Here is a 25749-nt window from a genome sequence, read left to right as displayed (position 1 = left end):
ATCCTTAATATAGCTCACACTTATCTATCTCTATCTATCTATCTATCTATCTATCTATCTATCTATCTATCTATCTATCTATCTATCTATCTATCTATCTATCTATCTATCTATCTATCTATCTATCTATCTATCTATCTATCTATCTATCTATCTATCTATCTATCTATCTATCTATCTATTTCTGTTTGTCCCCTCCTCTCTGTCTCATTCTCACTGTCATCTCTTTCACTCATTCCTTTTCTCCTTTTCTCTCTCTCTCTCTCTCTCTCTCTCTCTCTCTCTCTCTCTCTCTCTCTCTCTTATTTCCCACTCTCTGTTCATCTCACTTTGTCTCCTGTTATCTTTCTCCTCTTCTTCCACAACTTTCCTCTCTATTTCTCAGCAGTTCTTATTGAGACAGATGGCTGGTTTTTCCCCCCACCGTCTGATTTCTGAACTCCTCTAACCCTGAAACATCTCATGGGGGATGGCAGATTAGGGGGCAGTCTGGCAGAACTGCTCCATGGTATCATACGGAAGCCCCAGAGACACGGAGGGTGCCACTCACGGCTTCACAACACCGCCCCTTCCAGCGCACTGACGTTCTCATTGTCTCACGTTGAAAAATGGAACGTGACCCCTGGGTTTCTTCTAGTGACAGGTTCCTACAACACAGACTGTGATGGGTTCAGAGTACTGAGCTTTGTCAGCTCGGCATCTTTCCAAGCTGGTTCCGTGATGTTCTGTAGTAACACCAGCCACTGAAACAAACGCAGGAATACAGGTAGTAATATCAGGTCCAGATTCATAGATGAACGACTCTGTAGTCTGAAGTCCTGGACGCAGGACTAGGGGCTACCGCACACCAGCTGTCGGGCTCGGGACGAGACTAGCCACCCACCACCCCACCTCCACATACAGGAGCACACCTTACAAAATCTGCTCGACAGTAAGGCCCAGATTCTATAGCTGGAATAAAAAAAAGTGGAATTCGAGTTGTGGCTGAGTGAGATTAGCTGTGCTCCAGCCCCTCCTATCCTGCCTGTGAGCCTTCTTATCTACAGTCGGAAACTTCCCGCATGAAGGGAATTAGTTTGAGCCCCTACTCAGCAATCATGAGTTCAGAACGACTCCTCTGAGGATATTACACAAATAAATATGACTGCTATGTGTGTGTGCGTGTGTGTGTGTGTGTGTGTTTCCACAGTGATCGTCACCGTGTCCCTCACGCTCCTCTTCCTCATCCTTTACGGCCTGTACATTTACCTGTACAGGTACAAGGGGAGCTACCACACTAACGAGCCCAAGAACTTGGAGTCCCCCAGCTCTGCCCGGCCCCTCACTGAAACACTGCACAAAGAAAAGAAGGACCTATCACAGCTACAGGAGGAGGGATCTGGCGAATAGCACGGCCCCGTCGTGGAGTAGTGCGAGGGGCCCGGCCAATAGAGACTGGGGGGGATGTGGGGTGGGTGGAGTCAGGGGAAATGGGTGGAGACGAACTGATGAAACAGGTTATGTCACAACTGCAGAATGCTTCTATACTTTCCCTCTGTATTTTGGTTTTCAAACTCGACCTTGTTCAGGTATGCTTTTGGTTTTCTGTCCTTCGCATACAGTATTTGGGTATAAACTGGACTGTTGTTGAACAGCTACGTTTTAACACTGGCCGACTGAAGTGTGTCGGTCACATCACAGGACTCACAAACCCAGTGAAATCTTTAGAAAGCACCAACACACTTGGCATATTGGCAGTATTTGTATCGTATTTAAAAAGTAGTCTGCACTCTACACAAAACGCACAACAAAGAGGACCCATGTTAAGAAAATGCTTTGAAAATGTAAATGTTTACATATACTGGGCCAAATTCATAAAACGTACCGCCAGCTTCAACAATGTGAACAGCGCCAGCGACATGGTAACATTTCCTCATTCACAGACGTGGACTGCCGGCATATTGCACCGTTTGCGCAGTATGGTGCTACCGCATTTTACTGCCTTCGATCCTCATTTGCATATGATGTCAACGATTCATAATAGAACACAAAACATCCCACCTGAACCTGTCCAGTGTTACATTTCCCGGCAGGAAACGATGGGCCTGGATGATCTTTTTCTCTAAACGATGTTTTGGTCACACATGCACACGTGCACACATCTTGGAGCAGTTTGGAGTGAGCTGTAGTAGTAGGGGTTACCCGAACAGGGAAGGGGCTTGGGAAGGCAGGGGCCTCCGAATGCCAGGAACGTTTTGTATCGCCAACATTTTGCGTGGTGTAGCCTGTTGTGCATCGCGTTTTATGAATCTGGCCCATTGTGTCTAATTCTGGTAAACTGAGGACAGGGAACAAGGCAAAAGTATTCTAAAGGGCTGCAGTTTGTACTGAAGTAAAAACATAGAGGTAGTCAAAAGAGTGGTGAGAAAAAAGGAGGACATGTAGGAGGGAAGTCCTTCGTCAGCTGTGCAAAGAAACACTTTGCTTGCGGAACTATTGCTTCCAAATAGGACTAAAATAATTATAATAATATAAATACAGTAATATAAAATGATATAACAGCTCCGAACAGCTAGAGCGGTTTTTGAGAGAGCACATTAACTCTGGTAAATCTGCTTTTGCAGTCGTGATGTAACGTGAGGACGGGAAAGCAGGAATATCGATGTAACGTGAGGACGGGAAAGCAGGAGTATCGATGTAACGTGAGGACGGGAAAGCAGGAATACACGCCCATGGCGTCCACATGGAACGGAGCTGAGCCGTAGTCTGCTTGGTCACGTGCTGCCGTTACGTTTAGTACATGATGCCGTCGCGTCGTGACGGCTGGTCTCCGGGTTTGCAATAGGGTCGGCCAAATCCTTGGATTCCTAATCCCTCCTTATGAAATGGGTTTGATCAAAGTACTGTATGGTGCATGTGAGCATGCGTAGACTCAGGTGACCTACATCCTCGTGGTGGGTGACCGAGCTGAAAGACGTACAGGCCTGATTCGTCTCGCTGCCTCTCCTCGAACACACCCGTGATTCGTCCATCTTCAGGTGTACCAGCATTCCTATACGGGACTGCTGTGTGAGCTAACATGGTGAAGGACTGTAGCTCTCCAGACTCTGACCACTGAGAGGGACCCAGTGACAGGTGCAGCTCGTTTGGGTGTCTGCGTGCATTCGTACAGAGGTGCTTGGAGTAGTCTTGAATAATCTACTATTTTGTGATACTTTTGGTTTAAAATGAAAAGACCAAGCTAGAAAGAGAAAGGTATGACCAAAACAATTAAGCGATTGAATTACAAAAGAAACTGGATACTAGATGTGAATGACTAAAATGTAGCTAGATGAGCAGTACATTCCTTTTTTTCCTCAAGTATACTTCAGGATAAGTCCCAAAGTATGAGCACACAATCGTTATTATTATTATTATTATTATTATTATTGTTATTATTATCATTATTATTATTATTATCATTATTATTATTATTATCATTATTATTATTATTATTATTAAGTGCTGGAGTGTGCACATTCCTGTCCATCCAGTAGATGAACTCTACACCCAGATTTTAAAAAATGGGACCATTAGGCAATTTATGCTGAATCCCTAACACACACACACACACACACACACAAACACATACACACACACACACTCACACACAATTTTGTCCATATCTTATTGATATGCTTTCAGAATAATGGTTGCATGGAAACCATTGGTCAGCACTCCCTGTTGCTGTGCTGTTTCCTGTTTTCCATTGTCCAGGGGTCATTAGCATGCCTGGCGCGTTGGAACACAGGAGCCCATCATCTCAACCACAGAGCTCATCGGTTATTTTCACTCCAGTACTGAAATTAGACACTCAGACACACAATCGTTTCTACATATTTAGCTTTTCAACCCCCAAAAAGTAGTTTTTGCTTGTTTGGGGGGTGTTTAAGTACGTTTTAAATCTACAATTTCCAACATTTACTGAACTAATGCTGAGACCATGTCAAGACAGAGTCATAAACGAGCTCACTGAATTCAGCTTGGGTATTTTGGTCACAGGTCAAAGGTCGTTCTCCACGGGTGGGCTGTCAGAGGGGTGAGCGCCGCTTATGTAAAACGTTCGTTAATGTTCCCCTGATGTCTAGCTAGTCTTGTCTTCGCTGTAGGAAGGCTCTGTCTCTGCTTACTAGCTACTCCCGATGACGATTCACGTCTGACGTTTAGAGCTCTGCCACCGTCAGCCACCTGCAGCCAACACCAGAGCTGAAATAAGTAGGACTCATTCGCTTGTCAAAGCTATGCATTCTGCATGACAACGGCACTTTTTATTGAAATGCAATAATGAAAAGAAAAATATATATGCTTCCAGTGCATGCCTCTTCCCCCCGAACACGCTGTCACGTCTGTGTTGCTCTGGATGTTATAGTGCCACATGATACACACATACATATTTAAATAACGTATATATGGCCTTTTTATCAATCTAATTTGTATAAAAGAATAAAAGAACAGGCAAGCAAAACTATTTTGATTAGTATGTTTGTAGAATGCAGTGTGTGTAGACGGCTGTTTCCTGTTCTACCAGTGTCTTAAAATGTGAACCAGGTTCAATGTCCTCATTAGACCTCTCCTACGTACACCTCTCCTGTGTGGACCTCTACAAAGTAGACCTCACCAGATAGCCCTCCCCTCCTTAGCTCTCTCCTATGTAGACCTCACCTAAGTAGACCTCCCCTCCTTAGCCCTCTCATATGTAGACCACTACAAAGTAAGACCCCATCGACGTAGACCTCCCCTCCTTAGCCCTCTCCTGTGTAGACCTCTAGAAAGTAGACCCCACCTACACAGACCTCCCCTCCTTAGCCCTCTCTTGTGTAGACTTCTACAAAGTATACCTCACCAATGTAGACCTCCCCTCCTTACCCCTTTCCTGCTTAGACCTCACATACATAGACCTCTCCTCCTTAGCCCTCTCCTACAATGTAGACCTCTAGTCCTTGGACCTCTCGCTTTGCTTCCTTCATCCCTTAGTCTCCCCACCCCCACCCCATACTCAGGACTCAGTAACAGCCAACTGTACAGGATAGAGCAAACCAAACGGTCTGAACAAAACTGATTTCCATTTTGTAAGTTTGTGTCCGAATACACTTAACACATGCTACAAATGTGTTGCATGTACTGTTAGTCCTTGAGCAAATAATTCAAGTTCAGTTTGCACACTACCAAATGAATAAGTCACACCCAAGGTGTAACACTTGTGAGCTTAAATCTATATATTATATACCACTTTAATGTAGTGCTCAGTAAGGTAGTAGGCAGTTTTGGATCCGGCCTGAGAGACGTTCTGAGAAGACCTATAACACTTCCCAAGTCACATGCAGTGATCGTGTGACATCTTTGTTCTTATGACCTTACTCGTGTGTAGTCGTGTAGATGGTAATTGCAGGGTGATAGTTAGGGCGCAGTTTCGCCAATGTACAGTAGATAGGTGCTCAAAGAAGCTGACTCTTAAGAAAGAGTGTTCTGTTTGTGGAGCTTGTATGGTTTCTCATGGGTGCTGAGTAATTACAATGTGGTGGTGGTGTGTATGTATGCTTTCTCAATTTCGTTTAGTTGAATGTAACCACCTAGGCGTGTATTAGGCAGAAGGCTCTGCACAGAATGCCAGACGCCCAGTTTTGATATCAGGTCGCTCTTAGAGGAATGTGTATTACCTTCACGTGTGCTTTGTAGTATTTTTTTAAGCATTTTTAAGCACACACGAATCCACTGTACTATCTCTTCAATTTTAATGTATATCAAAAGTGCATCAAATGTTTGAAATTCCTGCTTTAACTAAACAGTTGTCATGTATTTTGTGTGTGTGTGTGTGCGTGCGTGCGTGCGTGTGTGTGTGTGTGTGCGCGCGTTTTAGACTTTAGTACAAGGCTAATAATGGCACTCATTACGTCTTTAAATCTGTGCACCGGCAGGCCCCAGTTGAGGGCAGACTGCATATTTACCACTTCAGCACACTTCACAGTTTGCCATCGCCTCACCAGGCACGATCCAACGAGGGGGTCCATGGGAAATTTACATGGTGTATCACACCAGTACTGTAATGTGACAGGTTCCCCCTTTTCTTCTCACCTTCCTTGTAATTACCACGACTGTGTAGGAAGCAAAACCAAACTGAAACTTCAATAAAAAAGGCTTCAAATCAAGATGATACTTCTCGCTCTCTCTCCTTCTCTCATCAAGAAAGCAAACAAACAAAACTCCAACAGTTCAATGTCATTTACGGTGCATCCGGAAAGTATTCACAGCGCTTCACTTTTTCCACCTTTTGTTGTTTCAGCCTTATTCTAAAATGGATTAAATTAATTTTTCCCCTCGAGATTCTACACACAATACCCCATAATGATAAAGTGAAAAAGGTTTGTTTGGAATTGTTGCAAATATAGTTTAAAAAAAACATTTTTTTAATCACATGTACATAAGTATTCACAGCCTTTGCCATGACACTCAAAATTGAGCTCGGGCGCATCCTGTTTCCATTCTGTTGTTTCGACAACTTGATTGGAGTCCACCTGTGGTAAATCCAGTTGATTGGACATGATTTGGAAAGGCACACACCTGTCTATATAAGGTCCCATAGGTGACAGTATGTCAGAGCACAAACCAAGCCATGAAGTCCAAGGAATTGTCTGCAGACCTCCGAGACAGGATTGTATCGAGGCACAGAACGGGGGAAGGGTACAGAAAAACCTCTGCAGCATTGAAGGTCCCAATGAGCACAGTGGCCTCCATCATCTGTAAATGGAAGAAGTTTGGAAGCACCAGGACTCTTCCTAGAGCTGGCCGCCCGGCCAATCTGAGTGATCGGGGTAGAAGGGCCTTAGTCAGGGATGTGACCAAGTACCCAAGGGTCACTCTGACAGAGCTTCAGTGTTGCTCTGTGGAGAGAGGAGAACCTTCCAGAAGGACAACCATTTCTGCAGCACTCTACCAATCAGGCCTGTGTGGTAGAGTGGCCAGACGGAAGCTACTCCTCAGTAAAAGGCACAAGACAGCCTGCTTGGAGTTTGCCAGAAGGCAGCTGAAGGACTCTCAGACCATGAGAAACAAAATTCTCTGGTCAGATGAAACAAAGATTGAACTCTTTGGCCTGAATGCCAAGCGTTATGTCTAGAGGAAACTAGGCACCGCTCATCACTTGGCCAATAACATCCCTACAGTGGACCATGGTGGTGGCAGCATGATGCTGTGGGGTTGTTTTTCAGCAGCAGGAACTGCGAGACTACTCAAGGTCGAGGGAAAGATGAATGCAGCAATGTACAGAGACATCCTTGATTTTTGTAATTGCTGCCAAAGGTGCTTCAACAAAGTATTGAGCAAAGGCTGTGAATACTTCTGTACATGTGACTTTTGTGTTTTTTATTTTTAATAAATTTGCAACAATTCCAAACAAACTTTTTTCACTTTGTCATTATGGGGTATTGTGTGTAGAATTTAGAGGGAAAAAAAATTAATTTAATCCATTTTGAAATAAGGCTGTAACATAGCAAAATGTGGAAAAAGTGAAGCGCTGCGAACACTTTCCGGATGCAGTCTAAATTTCGTTTTATTTTCCATTCACATACCTGTTTTCTGTTACATACATGACTAAATTCCATAGCATTTTAGTCTTCTGCAGAGAGAGATCTCCTTAAAGTGGGCTTGAGTAGCATCAGGAAACTGGGGCAGTGTGTATTAGAGAAATAATAATAATAATAATAATGACAAACAACAACAACAACAACTGACTCAAAGTGTAAAAATGTAAAATGCACTATATGGAACAAAAGGGGCACTTGAAATGCATTAAATGTCAAACTCTACAGTATCTTTAAGTTATAGATAATAGTTCACGCTTTTATTATGAAACTACTACTTTCTGATTCAGTGCATTGTACTTGGCACATACATTTTGAAATGGGAAGACTTCTGTGAGAAATTCAGAGCCAGAGGCAAACATCACAAATAAGAGGGCCATTTCCAAGAAGTCACTCGTGTATTTCTGAAGAACTGGCCATAAGACCTTGCTGTATTAAACCTTTAAAAAGATTAGGAGGGATGTTAACTTGGTTAAGGTCTATGATTCAGGAGCTGAAATAAGATCTCATCGTGATCAGGAAATGGTTTTCTGAAGCTCTTATGATCATGAAATGAATATAGATCAGTAGCTCTCGTGAGTTAGGATGCACATGTGAGCTTATTTCATGTGTCACAGTGTGGTGTTTGACATCAGAAGGCATTACAACACGACAACAACAACGGAAAGGCTTGTTTCAAAGCTCCCTGTTAAAAACAGAAATACGTGATGTCACTTCAGGGAAGATTTGAGGAAGCAAATTCCGTTACAATCGGTCAAAAGGAGGTAAACATAACAGAACTAATTAGTATAAAGAACTATGATGCTCATTTTGTAAAATGCATAGAGTAAAAATGTTGAAGGGTGGTTAATAGCAATAAATTAATATTGTAATTATCATAAACTGTTAATATTAATTGCAGGCTGCATTAAAAGTCTTAAAATAACTGCCTACCTTCTTACAGAACACTGCAGAATGAGAAGGGTTTCGTCCAAGACAATATCGCCACATTACCGTATTAGCATGCTTTCTGGAATATTCTAGAAGCTAGAAAAAGGCTAAATGTGTTTAACAGGCCTTCTCAAGCCTGTAAAGGACCCACAGGCTAACTTTAGGATGTTTTTAGTCACTATGGTGACCTCAGTTTGGCTTAGCTTATCTTTTTTAGATATAAAAATGACAGATGACAGCCCACTTTGTCAACTAAAAAAAAAGAAGCTTCAAGATAAAATCTCATTTTTTCTTCAAAGCCTTTTTAGCACAATGTTCACATTCAGCCTGTCGGTTTTATGGTTACTTCCCATGTTCCGTGTTGCAGTGTGTTGCCAATGGACATATTCCCTAATTTAAGCAGACATGACGGACACCCTCGAGCTAGCACAGCACTAGCTACATACCATCATTAGTGGCATCTGAGCTGAATGGATGAGGATCCAGATTAAATATTATTTTAGTCAGTATGAGACTATTATATCGAAAGGACACTGATCAGCCTGGACAAGGTGAACTAAAATGCAGAGGCAGGCAAGGTAACAGACAAGCTTGGAAGGTAGCAGAGCATCGCAGATTACAGGAAGAGGCCAACACCATGATATACTGCCGCTGAAAGATAAGTGTGTTCAGCAGGAAATAAAGACTGAAATGCTACCAACGCAAATGTAACCTGACTACTCTGAGTAAGATGACCCCAGGTGCCTGGTGGGTCAAAGAAAACTGACCAAAAACACCACTAATGCTGACTAGGTGCGAGTCTAAATTTGCAACTACACAGTATGATGAATATACAAGGATGATGTAACTGTATACGGTTTTAAGTTTATGTAAAGAGTCTACCACAATGTGAAGACGCTGAGAAACTGAAGAACTCCCTGAGATCCAAATGGTCTGAACTAACATCGTTTATCCTTCCAAAATATTTTATCAAGTAAAAGAACAGTACTAACTAGAACGCAGCTATCTGAGGTTATTATTTCAGAACAATCTCCAACCTTCTTTGCAACATAGTGCAACTTGGCATGAGGTACAAACACTCTAATATTAAACTCCTAATAATTACTGATCCATTTCAAGAAACATGCTAGTTCAGACAATGTGATGGACCTCAAGTTCTAAACAGAGAAAGCGCTTGTGACCCTTTAATTCATCATATGGTGTTCTGGGATATCATAAAGGAATGTTACGACATCACAGAACCCCTTCCTTCAAGCGGAGGCAGACCCATACGCCCACATTGGAACCACAGTCCTGAGTGAGGAGAGATGCGTTGTAGGCAGCAGTAACAGCATTACAAGGTGGTAGTAGTAAGAACTCAGACGACGTCGATCTCTCTCTCGATGCCCACGTACTTCAGGGCGTCAGCCTGGCTGTACCTAGAAGGGAACTGCGATTCATTAGGATGCACACCTGGAGATCTGCTAGCTCCAATCAACATACCTCACCTGGCTATTCAATTACCTCCGAAGACAGTAATTAGGGATCAGGTGCGGTGGGTTGGGCCCACAGCTAAATTTAGTTTCAACCCTAATGTGAATGCACCCGACCCACTTAGGCAATCTCAGGTCTGAGCATGTAACACACTGCTTGCACATACACTGAGCAAGAGACCCATAGCTGTGATTAAGATTAAAACTAAAAACCAGCTGAACTGTGTGGCATACCTGTAATCAAAGAAGAGCTCCTCCCCCTGCTGTATCGCCCGCTTGGCAAAGATTCCGATTCGGTGGTCCCCATTCACCATGACAACTGTAACCAACATTGACAAGAACCAACAGTCAGATCTCAGTAGAACAACGACTCTGGAAAATGGCTCTTCCGTTAGATTCAAGATTAAAGAAGCCGAACTTGCCCTTTGCGTAACAGTTGGGATTTACGGAGTGGTTGGCAAAGCGAATCTTGTTCCCTTTTCGTGTGGCATCCACGACAAAGTCTGTTGAGGCAGAAGTTTGAATAGAGGGGGTTTATTTTAGTTTCTTAACCGTATTCTGTCAAGAACAGTGTAGCAAAAGCATTAGTCTGGAATGAGAAGTCATGTTTCGCAGGTGAGCTCATTTCCATCTGCAGTCCTGATGCATTTACACGGATAACAAATTGAATTGCACTTTATTGGCTAGACTTAGGAATGTTTTGGGAAATTCTTTTGCTAGGATTGGTGCATATAGATGATATTATTATTATTATTATTATTATTAATAATAATAATAATAAGAATAATAAGAATAGTGATGATGATGATGATGATCATGATGATGATATTCTTGTTCTTATTCATTCTTATTAATAATTTTCATGACTTAAGGCACTTCATACATAAGATAAAAATGCAATGAAAAATGTATAAAACTTAAAAAGTCTAATGAACTACACAAGCTTTCCACAAAAACAGGGCATTCTGGACAGAGATCCTTCATCAGCTGTGGAAGCTTCTGAAGTACTAGGAGGCTCCAGTTTGTATATGAAATAGTAGATGTTTAAATCAAAATGAATTCCATTGGGTTCTAAAGTTTCCAGACTATCACTGCTGTCATAGCATCAACTGGCAATGCAATAACCATTAACATTAAAATGAAAACAATTGGTAATTCAGATGGTCAGCAGATCAGCAAGCCATATATATATATATATATATATATACACACACACACACACACACACACACACACACACACACACATATATATATATATATATATATATATATATATATATATACACACACACACACACACATACACACACACACACACACACATATATATAAAATCCCTGCCAAGAGAATGATACAGAGAACACAACTGCAAGGTCACAGGTCAGAAACACATGAAATAGCTTCTCAGTATCACAGTGACTTAGAAAAGAGCCAAGGCGCACAATATCTCATAAATTATAAAAGGCTCTTTTACAGATAATAGATGTAAGATAGGCACTAATGATAATATGAGGTTCATTTTGACCCCAAGGTTACTCACACAGGCTGACAACAAGATCGGGTGACCATTAACAGCAACATTTTTAGTTCCAGGTTTTCAAATCTAGCAGGAGCCCATAGTAACTGCTTCACATTTACGACAAAAACTGCCATCCAACCATTTATGTCATGAAAGCACCTAGTTGCCTGAAATAAGGCAAGCTGTTCTTGAAAATACACTTGTGTATCAACAATGGAAAATGTTACCATATAACAAAAATATAAGGGATAGGATAGGACCCACTACTGAGCCTTGAGGGACACCCAAGGTAATAGCACATAGGGTAAAGAGTGACAATCCATGGTGAAAACACACCATACACCATATTTTGTTATTGCAAGATCCAGAGTGTAGCCAAGCTTATGTGTAGGATTATTAACATGCTGTTTAGGTGGAAGACACTTCATAAATTTAAGAAAGGAAATCTTAAAATCCCATAATCTATCGCCTTACAATTTTTAGTACAGTTATATTAAAAACATCTTTAAAATCAGCCAGTCCACCAGCGTTTGCAGTAAGATGGCTTTTTGCACAGTACTTATAGCCTGGTTTAGTCATTTCATTCATCACAAAATAATCTCCCTTTTGTTGCCAGGTTTCAGTCAAACACAGAGAGTCAATAGCATGGTGAGTAATGGAATTTTTAGACGAAGGGGTTTGTTCATCAGGCTGTACATTCACTGAGGCACATTTAAATTTATCTTTCTGTATTTGGATATTAATATACAACAAATTTCAAAGATTTACACATCTCATAAGAATTAAATCATGTGGTCTACTAGTAGCGATATGAACTGGGACAGGATTCATGGAAAAGACACATATTACAGTGCCAACATTAAAGGTCAAATAAGAAAATGAAGGCAGCTCCATTATAATAGTGTGAGCAAGACAATAACACACAGCACATGTTGTAATGTGAGCGTGTATTGGTTTTGGCTGCCATGTGCCTCTGCTCTGGTGGTGTGGTGCTGGACTGCTTATAAAGCGTGTGGTAATATTTACCGTTGTTCAGATTGAACAGGAAGCTCGACATATACTTGTCATAGATCCTGCCTCTTCTGTCTGCTTCATCCTGAGATATAAGCTACACACACACACACACACACACACACACACACACACACACACACACACACACACACACACACTCAAGTTATTTTCTAGTTCTTTCCTAATTAAGCAGTTAAAATCCTGATTGTAGGCATCTGTGTGCGTTTGGTCGGGTCTGGGCTGCTCTTGCCTCTCCGCAGTACTCTGAGATGAACTCATTCTTTTGGACGGGCTCCTTGATGAAGGTCCCCCACCCTGCTACATCTGACGGGGCGAGGAGCAGGTGCTAGAGAGGTCAGAAAACACTGTAGTGACGACGACGACCACAACAATAACAGCAACAACAATAGAATCCCAAATGTATGGTTACTCTAATTAGACTATAAATAGTCTACTAATAATTACAATTCTTCCATCAGATTAAATTCAATAAAGAGCATTTCATATGTGAATCATCATCAGTGATGTCACTTCTATAACCTCACACACGCGTGGTGACATGTTACTGCAGCGCCCGCACACAGTGAGCCATGATGTCACATCCTGTACCTTCTTGAGTCCCCTCTGGATGCTGCAGTTCTTGCAGGAAACCTGCTTGTTGTCCCAGCGGTCCGAGGCCCCGCAGGTCAGGCAGAGATCAGGGTCGCACTCGCGCACAGCCAGGTAGCACGGACACTGCTTGGTGTTACACTGCGTCTTGCAACGGCATCCCGGGAAGCGGTTCTGACCTGCGCCCACGACGGCAAGGTTAGGGCTGACACCCCAACCCCCCACCACACCCCCCCTCAGCAGGCTGAGATGGTTTCAGGGGTGCTTCAGACATGCCCCTGGACTCCATGAGACAATCTGAGTTTAGCTGGAGGATTCTTCAGTCACTATGAATGAAAGAATGCCTCATCTGATTGCTGCTGCCCTCTGGTGGTGAAGGACAGGGCACTGCAGTGTTTAGGGGGGCGTGGCAGAATGTTCCATTTCAGAAGCATTTTGTACCCAGAACGTTAAGGCAAAGCTCGGAAAACAACACAAAAGAATTAAAGGAAGCAGAGAGCACCCTTCACTAGTCCAAGACACACACCTCCTACAAACACTTCACAAGAAGAGAAATGCTAAAAAAAAAATCACATGGACACCTTCTTTAACCCAAAACAAAGTCTTTTGAGTCTTTTGAGCACTAGTGTTTGTGTGTGTGTATCACTCACACTCTTGATCACACTGGCAGAATTTCTCACAGAAGTTCTGGGTCATCACACAAGGGCACGAGCTGTCACATGGGTGTTCTGGATGGTCACATGGTTGGTAGTTGTACACCTGATTGGACGAATTATCTAAGACAACAATGGTAAACAAAATGACAATGTAAACATAACAAAAGAGCAAACTAAACCATGGGTTCACAAATGGGAGTATTCTGTGACATCCAAATGGGTCAGAGGTCAGACAAATGATTGGATGGACAGACAGACACACAGACAGACAGACAAATATTTTCTCATATTCCTGACTTTGGATTTAAGCATCTGTCTTCGAATTCAACTGCTCTAGTTCAACCATATTCAGCCATTCTGTTCTGGAAGAGGAGGAGCTCACCTTTCTTCAACTGAATCTTGGCCCATAACCTAAAAAGTAACAAGAGAGGAGGCGCCGTGAGAGGGGAGACAGGTCTGTGAGAGGGGAGACAGGTCTGTGGGAGGGGAGACACGTCTGTGAGAGGGGACATGTCTGTGAGAGGGGAGACACGTCTGTGAGAGGGGACATGTCTGTGAGAGGGGAGACACGTCTGTGAGAGGGGACATGTCTGTGAGAGGGGAGACACGTCTGTGAGAGGGGAGACACGTCTGTGAGAGGGGAGACACGTCTGTGAGAGGCGAGACACGTCTGTGAGAGGGGAGACACGTCTGTGAGAGGGGAGACAGGTCTGTGAGAGGCGAGACACGTCTGTGAGAGGGGAGACACGTCTGTGAGAGGGGAGACACGTCTGTGAGAGGGGAGACAGGTCTGTGAGAGGCGAGACACGTCTGTGAGAGGGGAGACAGGTCTGTGAGAGGGGAGACACGTCTGTGAGAGGGGAGACAGGTCTGTGAGAGGGGAGACAGGTCTGTGAGAGGGGAGACAGGTCTGTGAGAGGGGAGACAGGTCCAGAATGTTGTGCGTTGTCGCTGTGTTGGACTCTGTGCTGGTGTTGGCGTTGATCTTAATCTGGCAAAGGAGAAGTGAAGTCTGGCTTACCTGTGCTTCCTCTTCTTCTTCTGTGGTGAGATCCCTCCATCTTCCAGAGGCACACGATGAATCAGCACCTCCTTCACGGCAAACTCGTACACCTAACACACACATACACATACACACACACACACACACTAATGAATATTAGTGAGAACTTTTTAAATGAAATAAAATAAAAAATAAAACAAAAGACCTACAGTATACATACAGGCCTACAGTACATACCTACAGTACACATACAGACCTACAGTACACATACAGGCCTACAGTACACACCTACAGTACACACCTACAGTACACATACAGGCCTACAGTACAGACCTACAGTACACATACACACCTACAGTAGACATACAACCCTACAGTACACATACAGACCTACAGTACACATACAGACCTACAGTACACGCCTACAGTACATATACAGACCTACAGTAGACATACAGACCTACAGTACACACCTACAGTACACATACAGACCTACGGTACACATACACACCTACAGTAGACATAGACACCTACAGTAGACACCTATAGTATACATGCACACCTACAGTACACACCTACAGCAGAGATACACAGACATACACACCTACAGTACACACCTACAGTAGACATACAAACCTACAGTACACATACAGACCTACAGTACACATACAGGCCTACAGTACAGACCTACAGTACACATACACACCTACAGTAGACATACACACCTACAGAAGTTGTATCTACTGTGACGGTTACCCAAAAAAGGATTTCCATGTATTTTTTACAATTATTTCCATGTATTTGTGTCTAGGAATGTGCGCGTGTGTTTGGGAATGCACAGATGCATTTGTCTGCGCACACCTGTGTGTGTGTGTGTGTGTGCAGCATACCTGTTTGCAGGTCTTGGTGCCTATAAGGCGTGCGATGGAGCAGAAGTTGTTGTAGTAGGTGCCGTGTAAGACTCTGAACAGGGACTCATCTGCTCCGCTCCACTGCTGAGGAGCTCCTCCCTGTCCCAGGAGCTCCTCCCCCTGCCTCAGCTTGGTAGGAGTGGGACAGCGAGAGTTGCATTCTAATGTACACACACACACACACACACACACAGACACACACACGCACGCACACATGCATGCACACACGTGCACACACACACACCCACACACACACGCATACATGCACAGATGCAGGTGTGTACACAAGCAAACCCACAGAGGAACGGAGAATGAGAGAGAAAAGCAAATGGTTATTCTTCAAGTAAATAAAACAAAAAGCACATGACCGTCCAGGCAGGCGTGTTAGCATGAGCACAGTATCAGTGTGCAGGTGTGGCTCGGTTGAGAGGGCCAAGAGTCACTCTGCTCTAGTGCTACTGGAAAAGGTCACTGTGCACCTAGACAGTCAGGACTCCACACCTGGAGAGTCAGGACTCCACACCTGGAGAGTCAGGACTCCACACCTAGACAGTCAGGACTCCACACCTGGAGAGTCAGGACTCCACACCTAGACAGTCAGGACTCCACACCTGGAGAGTCAGGACTCCACACCTAGACAGTCAGGACTCCACACCTAGACAGTCAGGACTCCACACCTGGAGAGTCAGGACTCCACACCTGGAGAGTCAGGACTCCACACCTAGACAGTCAGGACTCCACACCTAGACAGTCAGGAATCCACACCTGGAGAGTCAGGACTCCACACCTGGAGAGTCAGGACTGCGTCTGGGCCCTGGTATAATTCTGGGGACTGGTTCTAAATGGGCTGCAGCCTTCCGCTCTGGTGTGTGTGTGTGTTTGTTCTGGCTGTCTGAGAGGTTTGTTTAGCAGGTGTCACTTTACAGTGAGTTTATGTGAACTTCAGTGAGCACACACTTAAAAGATCCACACTGGGTAGTGGGGACTTGTACACATGTAGAAAAAAGAGGTTTCACCTCTCACACATTGTATGCTCACTGGTGCATCTGAAAATTCAAATTAATCTTTTAGATGTGAGAAGAAAAAATATACTTCTTAACAGACTTCAGCTAAGCTTGTGCAAAATGTTTTCCTACCTGTGTATTTACAAACCTGTGGAAGCATTGTGTTGATTTTGCTGCCTAGCTTTGACACTCAGAGAGATGTGCTTCTGCTTCTCAGTGTGTGTGTGTGAGAGAGAGAAAGCGTGCGCATATATGAGGTGTAACTGCACCAGAGGAACTGGTGGTTTCATGGTCACTGTCTCCATCTTTTCTCTCCTCGACTGAGCCCGACGGTGTGGGACCGGTGGAGCTACAGGGGCGTGGCTGACGCCGTCGCCGACGTGACCGCGGAGACCGCAGCATGTACTGATCAGCAAACTCTTTCGCTCCTTTCTGCAAAGAGGAGGGATACAGGGAGATGAACTGAGGCATCCCTCAGAGGGGAGAAAACATAGTATCCAGTGTAGGCAGTCGTGAAGTAGGTTTGAAGACTTTGGCTGTACCTGCAGCAGGAAACAGTCTAATCCACAGGGTTCGGTCTCCATTCGAATCTCCTTAGACTTCCTTTTGTACACATTAGGGGAGGCGTGGAACGCTGCATGACACACACAAACAGACCCCGCCCCCCAAGAGATCAGAGTAGCACCTCCCGCACTCTTTCCGCAAACACATTCACACACATCTGCTCTGCCATTAAGGCAGGTTCACGCTGCACAGAGGATCTCATCTCAGACGATGTGGAACAGAGCAGCGGAAGATTCCGGTGAGGGTGCTGGCAGAAATGGAGTCTGGGATAAAGAGAGGAAGACAGAGAGAGGAGGAAGAGAAGAGGAGTGCTCTCACGGTGGAGGAAGCAGTCGTATTTGAAGCAGCGTCGGCAGAAGAGTGTGTGGAAGGAGTGTAGGCTTTGCTCCCGCTGCACAGACTTGGCGAAGGGGCCGTCCATGTTGGGAGTGCAGAGAGGAGGAAGCTTAGCTTCACTGGGGGGTTCCAGGAGGTCCTTATACCTGAGAGAGAGAGAGAGAGAGAGAGAGAGAGAGAGAGAGAGAAGGAGAGAGAGAGGGAGGAAGAGAGAGAGAGGGAGGGAGGGAGAGAGAGAGTGAAGAAGGGGAGAGAGAGGGGAGAGAGAGAGAGAGAGAGAGAGAGAGAGAGAGAGAGAGAGAGAGAGAGAGAGAGAGAGAGATACAGGGAGTAACAGAAACAAATAAGACTTACAAACTACAAAACTACAGGGCTTGCAATAGGAAATAAGAATATTACTGGTCACATAAATAAAACAGTCTTATTAAAATGCAAAAAATAAAAAGGACATTGAAGTTGAAAATTAAGCCCACGCTTCACTGACCTGAACAGAACTGAACAGAGCCAAACGTGAAACGGCTCTGCAGCTGTTAGGATACATGTGCTTATGCCTGGATTATTACTGATCCAGGCACGTTTCAGAAGAGCGCAGAGACCTGTCTGCTCCCATTACCTTTAGTTAGCCAGCCAATAATGATTTATGAATAAAAACAAACACTGCTGGATTTGTTACTGTCGAGAGCATGTGTGGATCTGTGCACATACTTCTCCTTGAGTTCCTCCATGGTGCCTTTGTAAGGGAACATAGATGCGATGGCACTGAAGATCTTATCGCTGGGGCTCTTCTTACTGGCACACGGATCACCGCCTAGTAGGGAACAATAGCAGAGGAACATGGGTCACATCCAATCCTGCTGCGGAACGTCCATGCCATGATGAAAGGCTGTGTGCGTAAATGTGTGTGTGTGGTGTGTGTGTGTGTGTGTGAGTGTGTGTGTGAGTGTGTGTGTGTGTGTGAGTGTGTGTGTGTGTGTGTGAGTGTGTGTGTGTGTGTGTGTGTGTGTGTGTGTGTGTGAGTGTGAGAGTGTGTGTGTGTGTGTGTGTGAGAGTGTGTGTGTGAGTGTGTGTGTGTGTGTGGTGTGTGTGTGTGTGTGTGTGTGTGTGTGTGTGTGTGTGTGTGAGTGAGTGGCATCAGCTGTGCGTGCGCATAAGTGTGTGCTCATTAACTTGTGTGTTGTGCATGGCCTGCAGGTTGTCTGTTATGAAGATGAATTCCAGGCTACACGATATCACATGAGCACACCAAACCTTCCTATGTGGCAAAAGCCAAAGGGAGGTCTGTGCCTGATTCTTAACACAAGCTGCCGCAGCAGATAAAAAGCGGATCATTTAGAAATCAGCAAATTTAAACAAAGGTTTCCGTTGTTTCATTAGTCAACACAACTTATCAGGCGTACTGCAGAAAGCGGAGACTCAACCTGTAATATCTGTTATTGTTCTGAAACTGATTAGAACAGACATCCACTGTAAACGTCACACTCTCTGCGTCACCTCTTCGACGGGCTACACTATCTCGGGCTTTTGTGAAAGACTTTATGCTGACAGACAAGCTCGGAAGCGATTGCGACCAATCAGACGTCACTATATTCGGTTCCAACATATTCGGTTTCTTTTGCAGTAATCCTTCCAGAAATGAAACGGACAAAAACAACCACGTTGGGTCCAGGACGTTGGAGCTGAGCTCCCGTGCCGTGCAGAGGCCGTCACGGCACTCGGTAATCCGAATCCGACCCAAACGCACCGTGAGAAGAAACAGGTTTATCTGGCCTTCCCAGGGAATGGAGCAGCTAATCACAACGAATGGTTTACAAATACACACACACACACACACACACATGCACACTAGGAGACAAAGAAAATGAGGAAAAAGAAAGAGAGAGCGACAGAGAGCGACAGAGAGCGACAGAGAGAGATAGAAACAAAGAAAGAGAGAGAGAGGGAGAGAGAGAAAGAGAGAGAGAGGGAGAGAGGGAGTGTTTTGACAGTAAAGTTCATGCTCTCAGTACAGATCCTGTAATCCAGCTGAGAGCTGGAAACAACTGTGTCTTGTCTTCATATCAACTTCACACTAGACTTCTGCATGCGATTGGCCCAGCTACCTGTCAGTCACTGGCCTTACCCTCAGTAACTCTCTTCCGTTTCCGCTTAAAGGCCTGAGATCCCGCCTTGCTCTCCTCGTAGCCCTCCCCTGCACTCCTCCTCAGAGCCCGCTCCTCTTCCTCCTCCGTGGTCTCCTCGTCTTCCTCCTCATTGTCGGAGTACTGGCTGAGGGCCTCCACCAGCTCCTTAAAGATCTCGTCGCTGATGAAGCCTCCTTCTGCAGCGGACGCACACACAGCCCGGTCAGCACCCCAACCCCAGACAGGACACAGGGGACACAGTGCAACGTCGTAACTGAAGAAGGTCCTGAGTGAGGAGCCCGGAGTGCTCGAGGAGTGGACTCGTGGTGAGGAGGAAAAGAACAGACATGTTTTACGGAGAGAGAGAGTGAAACGGAGAGTGTGTTTTACACCTCTGTGTGTGTGTGTGTGTGTGAGCTTTACCCCTGTCACCATGGACTCCATCGTAGTTATCAATGAGCTCCTCCAAAAAGGCCTCATCCTGCTCCAGAACCTCATCACCCATATAGGGAATGTTATGGAGGAAGGTCTCATCTTCCACCTGACAGATCGAGGGAGGGAGGGAGGGAGAGAGAGAGAGCGAGGGAGGAAGTGACAACCATTCCATTTATCCATCTGACAATCTCTTCTCAGAGGCTGACTGGATGTGTGCATGTGTGCGCGTGTGTGTGTGTGAACCTCATTTTTCTTGTGCATGTGTACATGTGTTGACCTGAGAGAATGTGTGTGAGGGTGTTAACCTGTCAGAGGATGTGTGTGTCTGTATGTGTGTGTGTGCACGTGTGCGTGCGTGGGGAACGTGGGTGGTTGAAAAAAATGCACTGAGGACACATGTCCTTCTTTACCTGAGAGTGGATTAAAAAACAAGAATAGATGCACTGCGTGTGCACTGATGCAAGGTGACCTATTTTCACAAATGACCAAGCTCAAAATTTCTCACTCATTCTGATGACCTCTTTCTCTCTTTCTCTCTCTCTCTCTCTCTCTCTCTCTCTCTCTCTCTCCTCAGAACAGTAAAGGAATAACTGTGTTTTGCTAAGCACACATAAGTTTGTGAGTGTGTGTGAGTGTGTGAATGTGTGTGAGTGTGAGTGAGTGTATAAGTGCGTATGTGTGTGTGTGTGTGTGTGTGAGCATGCGTGAGTGTACGTGAGTGTGTGTGTGTGAGTGCCATGATATGCAGTACCATGAAGTTCTGCTGTAAAGGGGACCATGAGTACATGAATGGTATCCCAGCAACGGTTGTCAGGGGTCTCATGGCAACTGCTTGGTTGGGGAAGGATGGAAATCCAAACTCCACTGTGCACTGCTGTGATTGGAGCGGGTGGGAGTGACAAGACAAAGAGTGAGGAGGAGTCCCAAACAATCCCACAATCCCACATTCAAACCAGACAGCCTTGCATCAAAACCAGCGTCACTTCCCCGCATATTTTCACTGCAGTTCACGTCTCAATTCTAATGACATTATGAATGTTTCGCCTCATGGTATGACAGCATACAAATAGACAGAATTTTAAAAATAATAACAAATCCACACATTTAGTGTATAAACTGTATTTGAATAAAATACAAGCGTGAGGTACACAGGCGAATACCAGATTAAGTGGGGAAATATTTCCCCTCTGACTGCTTGAGTTAACAGCGTTAGCACTAACGCTGAAGCAGCTTGACATACAGCTTTACGCTGGGACCGCGAGCCGTGCGGTAACGTCATCAAGCACTCTGAGCTACTGGGCAGGAATCTCCCTCTTCAGAGGAGTCTGACTTGCTCGCTCCTGCTTGTGTCTGGCAGCATCAGAAAGGCGCTTGGCCTGCTCGGTTCATTCCCTCTTCCTCTGCCTAACTGGGAGATTTGGCAAGGTGTGATGGAACGGCTTGCAGGGGAGAAACCCCCACCCACACCCCCACCCCACGCTCGCGGCTGCACTGAGACTGCTGCTGGAGAACCTGAAGACTAAACCTTCGCTCCGCCTACTGCGGTGTAAAGTGACTGGTGGGAAGGGCGCCGTTTCCTTTGGTTCGTGATGAGGTTTGGAGGGTCTTCTTCAGAGTGGCACTCACTTGCTCTCCTTCCACCTCCCAACCTAACTCCCTCGCTCCTCCTTTTGGTTTCACCTTCTCTCCACCTCCTTTACTCTCTCCCTCTCTCCCTCTCACCTTCTTGCCGGCCAGGGAGCCACTTGGAGTGGTCAAAGGAATGGTCTGGATTCGGAGTTTGGACCACTCCTTGTTCAGTAGCTCCGTCCTCCCCTCAATCTTACGCCTATTAGACAGGAACAGCGCCTAGGTCACACACACGCACACACACACACGCACACACACACACAAAGTCTGCCTTTAACTTAAGAAAATCTGATTATTTTTTCAGCAGGAGCAAATGATCTCATCTTTTCAGTCACTGACTCAAAGCTCCACATCACTCATTAGACTGTGGATGCAGACTGATGTACAGATTAAACTGATGGGGTCAGAAATACGAAATCAGGGGAAGAGTTAGAAGGACTGCAAAACAGTGCATCTGTCATGATAGGAAATACGTATCCGTCGTGACAGACAGAGAGGATTTAGCTCGGTTGAAATCGATGTAATTTACATAGTGCTTAGACAAAAGTGTCACACAACAGCATGAAAGAAAATCTGTTGTGATGGTCAAAGCAAAAGAGAAAGAAAGAGTTAGTGTGTAGCGTAACGTGAGAGAGAGTCAGAGGGTGTGTATGAGTGCACGGCAATGTGTGGAGCATTTGAAAGATGCAGTGTGTAAGAGGCAGAGTGTGTGAGGGTGTGTGTGAGAGAGGGAGAGGGGGTGTGTGAGGGTGTGTGTGTGTGTGTGTGTGTGTGTGTGTGTGAGAGAGAGAGAGAGAGAGAGTGTAAGAGGGGCAGTGTGTGAAGATGTGTGTGTGAGAGAGAGTGAGAGAGAGTGTAAGAGGGGCAGAGTGTGTGAAGATGTGTGTGTGAGAGAGGCAGTGTGTGAGAGAGAGTGAGAGAGAGAAGCGGAAGGTATGAGTGTGTGTGTGTGTGTGTGTGAGACACTGTGCCTACCTTCACCTCCTCAGCCTTGCGGAAGCGTTTTAACTGACGCAGTCTCATGTACTCAGACTTAACTCTCCTTCTCCACTGCACCAGGCTCCGCGGGGCCTTGCCGGGGGACAGGCGGGTGCCAGAAACCTCATCCATCACCTCCATCACCTGCAGCACAGGAGGACAGCACCCACAAACATGCCTTTACTCCAAGCAAAGCCCTCAGCAGGGCGAAGCACAAGGGGGCTTTCTGATTCCCGCCTTTAACCGTGTGTCCACAGAGGTGTGGCTGTGGTGTGTACTTCTAAGGGAGAAAACATTGCCACTTGGCGTGTGTGACTTCTAAATTCAAATCTGTTACATGCCTTGACTTCACATATCTTGTTACAGAGAGAAACTGTTAGTTGTTTTAGGTCGACGGTAAATGAGGTCCTGCTAAAGTGATAAGATCATACGGATGTTGAAGTGTTCCAGGGTTCCAGAACCTTTCTCGGAAAAAAAACGCTTTCCCGTACTTGCTATGATTCACACCTACACGCGCGCGCCCGCGCGCACACACACACACACACACACACACACACACACACTACAAAACGCATGACTCAAACTTTGTCATCCAGGAACGTTAACATTGATGCTACATGATTGGTCGACTCTGTAGGTGAGCCTCACCGCCCCCTGCTGTCAGGAAAACAGAACTGCCCCATTCCCCATTTTTAAAGCGCCTCGGAGCCTTTAAGCCTCAAAGCTGCTCCCCTCCTCACTGCTGCAAACGTGTGAGGCGTTAGAGGAGCGAGACCCGTCACGGAGGGCGTAAAGCCTTACGCGCGACACGCTCTCCGAAAAACATACGCTTCTCTCGAGCACGCACGACACTGCTCGCTGGAAGTGGGCGTGCCCCTGCGCGAGGCGACAGCGAAAGCAGCACGCATAAGTGCGTAGTGTACTTTTCTCCATGTCACGAGCCTTCACGTTCTCTACAGTCTCCCATTAAAGCGAATCTAAAGCCATGCTGGCGAGCCGCGCGCGAAGCGAGAGCCCTGCGCGTTTACTAGCTTGCGCGAAGGGGGCTCTCCCGCACGCGGATCGTTACGTCGAAAAATACATGTCCACGATGACAGTCACGGAAGACCGCGAGGCAAACTCTCACGACACCCCCACGCCAAGGGTGCGAGATCGCCGGCGTGCGCGTACAAACGCTCTCGCGCGCACGCGGGGCAGAAACGCTGTCGCAGTTACAAATGCCTCGAGACTCGCGTGTCCTACCTTTAAGTCGCTACAAACCTGGGGGGGTGCGGGTGGGGGGGTGCGTGCGCTCGCCGTGAGCACGCCGCGAGGAACTCCGTGTCCCCGGAACGGCAGAAAACGTCCACGAAGAAGCGTCTCCGCGCTGCGGGCTGAGCGCAGATCCCCGGCCGCAGAAGCGTCCTCGTTGACGGGCCTGGTGGGCGCGGAGACTCCCCAGTCCTCCGCCAGCATGTGCACACTGTGGCTGCGCGGTTCCGAGCTGCGCACTCCGCTGGCGCGGTCAAGCCGACGGTGACGTCTGTGTTATGATCGCACTCCAGAGCGCTTCGCCCGTACCACAGCACAGAGCCACATGATCAAATCATATATTAGAAAGGGAAACACCACTAATTAGAATAATAACTAATAAGAACTGTATATATTGCTTTTGATAAAACATCTCTGGATTAATTATTATTATTATTATTATTGCTATTATTGTTATTACTATTATTATTACTATTATTTTTATTCTTTTTCATTTTTGTTGTTTTTATTACTACATTTTAGTGGTTTGTTAAACGATAGTTTATTCTGGAAAAGGTTGCCTCAGAAGAAAGGTGTAGAGTATTCATTAGGGTGGATAGCCTCCACCGTTACAACTCAGCAGTAACACGTTACAAACTCCTTTTCATGTTCGTTATCATAATCCGCACTATTAGCGGGCCGTTAGCCTACAAAGTAATGTCCGACCCAGCCTACACGTAACGGGCTGCTCAGAGCTGGACATCTCCATGAGAGGCCCGCTGACTTCAGCGCTTGTGGCTACGTACAGGCGCCTGTGCAGCGCAGCCCCTGCTGTGTTTCCGTCGCTCTCGAGACAGCCGCAGCGTGCAGCGCGTGCTGTCTCGCTCGCCCCTCGAGGCTGCGCGAGGCCAAGCCGCGCTGCCTCGCGGTCATATGACTCAGCGGGCACGAGAACACGCCCGAGTGACGAGCGTGGTTCACATGCGTCCGCCCAGTGTAAACCAGCAGTAACGAAGGCGTAATGCTGACTTAGTCCATAGTCGCCAAATACCCCAAACCTCACAAAGTACATCATAAAAATGTCTTTAAAAAGTTTCATCTGGTTACTAAACTTGCTTCCGTGTTACTGAAGACTACAAACTATCAGCGTAATGTTAACCGAGCGTGATTAAAGTAATTTGGAGGCCTATAGTTGATTCTGATGTAATGTGTTGACATATATGCGTGTACTTGCTGATAGAGGTCCCGTGTGCAGTGAAATGGGCACGAGTCCTCTGCTGGAAGGAAAAGTTGGTCTGCGACTTTAATTTTGTGACCGGTCACTCTTTTAGGCTGCACTGCGCCGGTCGGCCACAAAGTGGCGCCATGTCGTTAATAAAGTGCTGTATTGGACCGAGTTTAACCCTGTCCCTCTTCAGAGAATGGCTAGACTACGCTTTGCCATATTTTGTCGGTTACTCTGCTAATGTCATATTAGTGTTATTATGTGCAGCGAATAGATGTTGTACAACAGCAGTAGCCTCAGCTCCTGATTTTATTAGCGAGGTTATATTTTCACCGAGGTTCGTTGTAAACATTGGACTTAAACGTTCGCACGCGTCCCGATACTGTCCGTGTCGCGTGCGCAGTGACGGCCAGTTCTGTTCCAAACGCAGGAACGCGCAGGGTGACGTCGTTCCGTTCCAAAGCCCGCGCGGTGGACACTGCAGCTGCTATTTATTGCACGTGTAGCAGTACTAGAA

The 25749-nt window shown here is 45.7% G+C and overlaps 2 protein-coding genes across 4 annotated transcripts in view; one reads left to right on the top strand and one right to left on the bottom strand.

Annotated features, from left to right (window-relative positions):
- Window positions 1–6164, top strand: part of cntnap1 (contactin associated protein 1) — a 32113-nt gene extending 25949 nt beyond the window's left edge. The window contains 1 exon segment of the mRNA XM_027030723.2: window positions 1190–6164. Within this exon segment, the coding sequence (XP_026886524.2) occupies window positions 1190–1389 (200 nt within the window). The 3' untranslated portion in view covers window positions 1390–6164.
- A 1382-nt stretch (window positions 6165–7546) lies between these two features.
- Window positions 7547–24284, bottom strand: ezh1 (enhancer of zeste 1 polycomb repressive complex 2 subunit). Of its 3 annotated transcripts, none has more exons than XM_035525678.1 (20): window positions 24038–24284; window positions 22775–22921; window positions 21893–22018; window positions 20922–21044; window positions 20159–20276; window positions 19735–19932; window positions 18321–18423; window positions 17598–17761; window positions 17258–17349; window positions 16985–17147; window positions 15691–15872; window positions 14819–14910; window positions 14180–14208; window positions 13792–13917; window positions 13142–13320; window positions 12783–12878; window positions 12545–12626; window positions 10420–10500; window positions 10232–10316; window positions 7547–9954 (listed from the first exon to the last, which is right to left on the bottom strand). In XM_035525678.1, exons 1-20 carry the CDS (start codon window positions 24230–24232, stop codon window positions 9921–9923), a joined length of 2415 nt encoding a protein of 804 aa, XP_035381571.1. In that variant the 5' UTR covers window positions 24233–24284; the 3' UTR covers window positions 7547–9920. The 3 variants fall into 3 exon arrangements, with proteins under 3 accessions (XP_035381571.1, XP_035381564.1, XP_035381569.1); XM_035525671.1 differs by having other exon boundaries at window positions 7547–9943; XM_035525676.1 differs by having other exon boundaries at window positions 7547–9943; window positions 20922–21041.
- Window positions 24285–25749: the final 1465 nt, after the last annotated feature.

Source organism: Electrophorus electricus, chromosome 1, assembly GCF_013358815.1.
Source record: "Electrophorus electricus isolate fEleEle1 chromosome 1, fEleEle1.pri, whole genome shotgun sequence".
In the NCBI taxonomy this organism is placed as follows: domain Eukaryota; kingdom Metazoa; phylum Chordata; class Actinopteri; order Gymnotiformes; family Gymnotidae; genus Electrophorus; species Electrophorus electricus.
The sequence above is the reverse complement of the archived record's forward strand: the minus strand, read 5'-3'. Positions and strand labels throughout refer to the sequence as shown.